This window comes from Metopolophium dirhodum, chromosome 1 (genome assembly GCF_019925205.1).
Source record: "Metopolophium dirhodum isolate CAU chromosome 1, ASM1992520v1, whole genome shotgun sequence".
In the NCBI taxonomy this organism is placed as follows: Eukaryota; Metazoa; Arthropoda; class Insecta; order Hemiptera; family Aphididae; genus Metopolophium; species Metopolophium dirhodum.
The window spans coordinates 88,074,577-88,078,849 of record NC_083560.1 but is presented as its reverse complement, the minus strand read 5'-3'; the positions used below and the strand labels follow the sequence as shown (position 1 = coordinate 88,078,849).

The 4,273-nt window shown below is 26.0% G+C and overlaps 1 protein-coding gene across 1 annotated transcript; it reads right to left on the bottom strand.

Annotated features, from left to right (window-relative positions):
* Nucleotides 1-246: 246 nt before the first annotated feature.
* LOC132943870 (uncharacterized) lies at nucleotides 247-2,642 on the bottom strand. The gene is given in 5 exon segments (XM_061013004.1): nucleotides 247-614; nucleotides 846-974; nucleotides 1,377-1,730; nucleotides 1,803-2,510; nucleotides 2,513-2,642. Coding segments are annotated over 5 exon segments (1,689 nt in total).
* Between the last annotated feature and the right edge of the window lie 1,631 nt (nucleotides 2,643-4,273).

Below are 4,273 nucleotides of genomic sequence, written 5' to 3'. Positions count from 1 at the left end.
ATTTAACAAACTTACATGGAATATTTAAATAATTTTGAGTACCTACTTTAGATTTTGAGAAGAGATTAAACATATTTATTATTATATTTGTATACATATAGTTACAGTATATTTATTTTATCTTAATGTCCAATAACTGCATTACTGCTTTCATTTTCACAGTAAAATGTAGTTAAAATCCAATACAAAAATAATTCATATACAAAATTATGTTTTTATTATTACATATAAAAAATAAGTATAATATTACAATAATTTTCTACGTTTTTTCATTGATGCAAATGTACTTATTACTTTATTAAAATTTATTGTTTGAGCTATGTTGCTTTCTATGCTTAATATTGCCAAATTTGATAGCCGGTCTTCTGTCATAGTTGAGCGAAGGTATGTCTTGAGAAGTTTAAGCCTGCTAAAACTTCTTTCAGCAGTTGCACTGCTGACTAGAAGAGTATAAAATATTTTATACAAAGTAAATAAATTTGGATAAGAAGAAACCATGTCTCGGGATATCATGAACTTCAATACTTCATTAAGTTTTAATGGTTCAACTTCATCATATACTTGATGGTAAACCAAACAAAATGAACGGTATTCCGCTTCTATATCTACTTCATCTACGTCAACATTATAAAATGTTGATACATTTTGAATAGAAATAATATTTTCATCTATGTTTTCTTTTGACATTTTTTTGGGGTTAAGTACTTCAAATTTTTTAACAATAATAGGGAAATCTTCAAAACGATGTTTTAATGTATTTGTAAATGAATCTAAAATAACAAAATATGTATTGCATTTAAAATGTTCATCAGCAGACTCAATAATATTTTCTAAATTATTTTCACCATGTATTTTCTTCTTAGTTCTTATACGTCCTTGCTCAAAGTTATCGTTGCCTCCAAACTGTCCACACAATTCAGTAGCATTACATTTTATTTTTAAAAAATGTTCTTCATTTCTTAAAGATGAAATATCTAGAAAACATGTTGAAACCATATCATGTGCAGTTATTAAATCAATTTTAGAATTTTGTAAATAATTTGATAAAATATTAACTTTTTCAAGTATATTCTTCCACAAAACTAATAAAAAACTGAATTTAAAATTCATTATTTGAAAAAGTAATCCTTGTGCTTCTGAAATGGTTTTTAGTTTTATATTGAGAAGTTCTCCATTTGAGATTCGCTTTAATGAGGTAACAATTGTCGGCAAGTTTATGTATACCGAGTCTACCGCACGTTTGTGACTTGCCCATCTTGTCTCTGAAAGTTGTTTTAGTGTTAGTACTAGGCCATCAATTTTCTTTTGTTCTTCTTCAAATATTTTTAGTCTTGGTAAACTATTAGTTATAAATGTATACATGGCCTCAAGAATACCGAAAAATGAAACTGCATTTATAGATGATCTAATGGAATCTATAAGCACCAAATTTAAATTATGTGCACAACAATGAATATATAGTGCTAATGGTGATACATCTTTTATTTTAGATTGCAGGCCAGAAAATCGTCCAGACATGGTATTGGCACCATCATAGGCTTGACCACGGCATAAAGAAATATCTAGTTTATATTCTTCCATAAACTTTTTTATAATGACAAAGTTATCATTTGCAGTTGCATTATGTAGTTCTTCAAAACACAGAAAATGCTCTTTGATATCTCCTTGTTGATCTACAAACCTCAAGCTAAAAGAAAACTGATCAATTCTTCCAATATCTATTGTCAAATCTACAATAATTGTAAAATATTTTGCTTGTTTTACTTCATTTAATATTTTATGTAATGTTTCATCTGCCATACATTTAAGTATATCATTTTGAATTTTCGGACTCAAGTATGCCTCATTTCGGTTTGACTCGGCCAAATGTTTAGCTAGAACAGCATCATATTTTGACACAAGTTTAACTATTTCAATAAAAAGTCCTTTACTTTGTGTATCCTGATTAATGTCCTCTCTGTGTCCTCGAAATGGAAGACCATTTGTTGAAAGGAATAAAGATAGATCAATTAATCGTTTTAATACACTTCGATTCAATTCTATTTGAGACTTTTGAACTTTCATTAAATTTTGTTGGATTGTAATGTCTTTTGAAATTCTGCTTTTTAAAATTAAATATTCATTTTCTGCATCTCTGTGGTCCTTGGATTTTTCATGTTTAATAATTTTTTCATTTCCTTTGCGGAAATTAGAAACACCTTTATTAGGATTAGACCATTGATAACTATGCTGAGATACAGATCGAAACAAAAAGCAAGGAAAACAAAACATTTTGTTAGCTTTTGGGGAAAATACTAACCAATTTCTTTTACAGCTCATTCCTGATTTAACATTTTTGTTATACCAGTTGGGAGAAAATTTTTTGCCACACTCATTTTCTTCAAAAACATAATTATTACTATTAAGACCAGGTTGACAAGGCCCTATTTCAACAAGAGTTCTGATTATTTGAGGTGTTAACACAGTATCAATAAATAAATATGGATCTGATGGATAATAATGGCATCTAATGTAGAGTATGAAACATTTTGAGCAAGTTCAATTTGTTTGTTGGTTTGAGAAGAAGAACAATTGTCCATTTGTGGTATATTATCATTGAAAGGTATCAAATCTGCTTGTTTATGTTTTGAATCGTCTGGCATGTAAGATGTTTGTATTAATAATTCCTCTTTTAAGAAAGAAGCTGGAGGTAGAATGTCATGTTCTGTATAAAATCTCTATAATATCTATAAAATATAGATTGTATAATCAAGACTTACTTTATTAAATATAATTATATAATAATTAGAGAAAAGTGAAACTAACAATTTTATAACGACACACAAAACTTTTGTATTTCAATTCATTTTTTTGAAATAGTAAATATAAATTTAAATACCTAATGCATTTATAAATATAATATTATACTGCATTTTAAAATTCTTAGTTTATCTTATTACCTACCTATAAGATAATTTTTCTTTTTAATAATTGATAAATCTTTCTTTTATAATTTAATTATTATTTAATATGAATCAGGTATTTAATATTAAAAAAAAAAAAAAATCAAACAGAAGAATTTTAATTATTATTAATAAATATTTATTCTTTGGATATAAATTTTATAATAAATCTTGGTTCTGATACTTCGGAATTAGAATAAAAGTATTGCCTATCAGCCCATATCTAATAAGTACATTCGTAATAAGTAATAACTATTAAGAAAATAGTCTAAATAAGATTAATAATTTAATAAATAAAATATAGAAATATAGAATATATTATTTATTTATTTTGATGTGAAAACTTAGATTTGTTTATACAAATTTCAGGACAAACATTTAATGACACTTTAGGCTAAGTATTTAAAATTATTAGATTGATATTTTTATTTATAAACAGAAAATCACATAGATAGAAACAAAATCTGAAAATATATATTTATATTTTTTTTTTAATTTTTTTAGTAAGTAGGCTGTAGGCATCTAATATTTTTATGTACTTTTATTTTAAATTTGTATCAATAAATAAGTAATTCTATTTTTGAAATTAAAATACTCACCAGGAGTTGGTAAAGTGGGTGGATTATCTTCCTCTTCACTGCGATTATATTCCAAAGATGGTTCTTGGCTGATGTTTGATTTTAGGAATGACAGAATACTTTGATTGCCTTTAACTGCCTTTTCTTTTTCTTTGATTAATCGCCTTGCTCCACCAGATAGTCTAATTTTTTTATTAGGAGCTTCCATCATTAATATTTTACAAGAAACACAAGTACACAATACAACACAGTAAGACGATAGTGAACAGAGTGAACAGACGCTCGTTGACAAAATAGTAAAATAGTTTTATATAACGTCATAATATGATACTATACATTTATACATAATATTTATAATACATCAATAAAAACCAATGACCAATGCTCATATTATATTTATTATGGATATTGGATGATAATATAAAATAATCGTAGATTCCACGTCTTATAATAGTATAATACGATAAGAAAATCTATAAATAGAAAAGTGATTTTACTGACTTAATAGATATATTTATATAAACAAAAATATCGAGTATCGGTAATCAGTATATGTTTTGTAAAGGCAGCCGTGCGTACGGTATTACGGTATGCAAGTTTTTCAATATTATAATATTTGTTGATACGTGCTGGCCGTACGATTTCGTATGCGCTATTTATACTTCAATACCCAGTATTCATATCTTTCTATACATCATAATATTCATAATATATTTATACATTTATGATTTATAATTATATTTTCATAGAAAT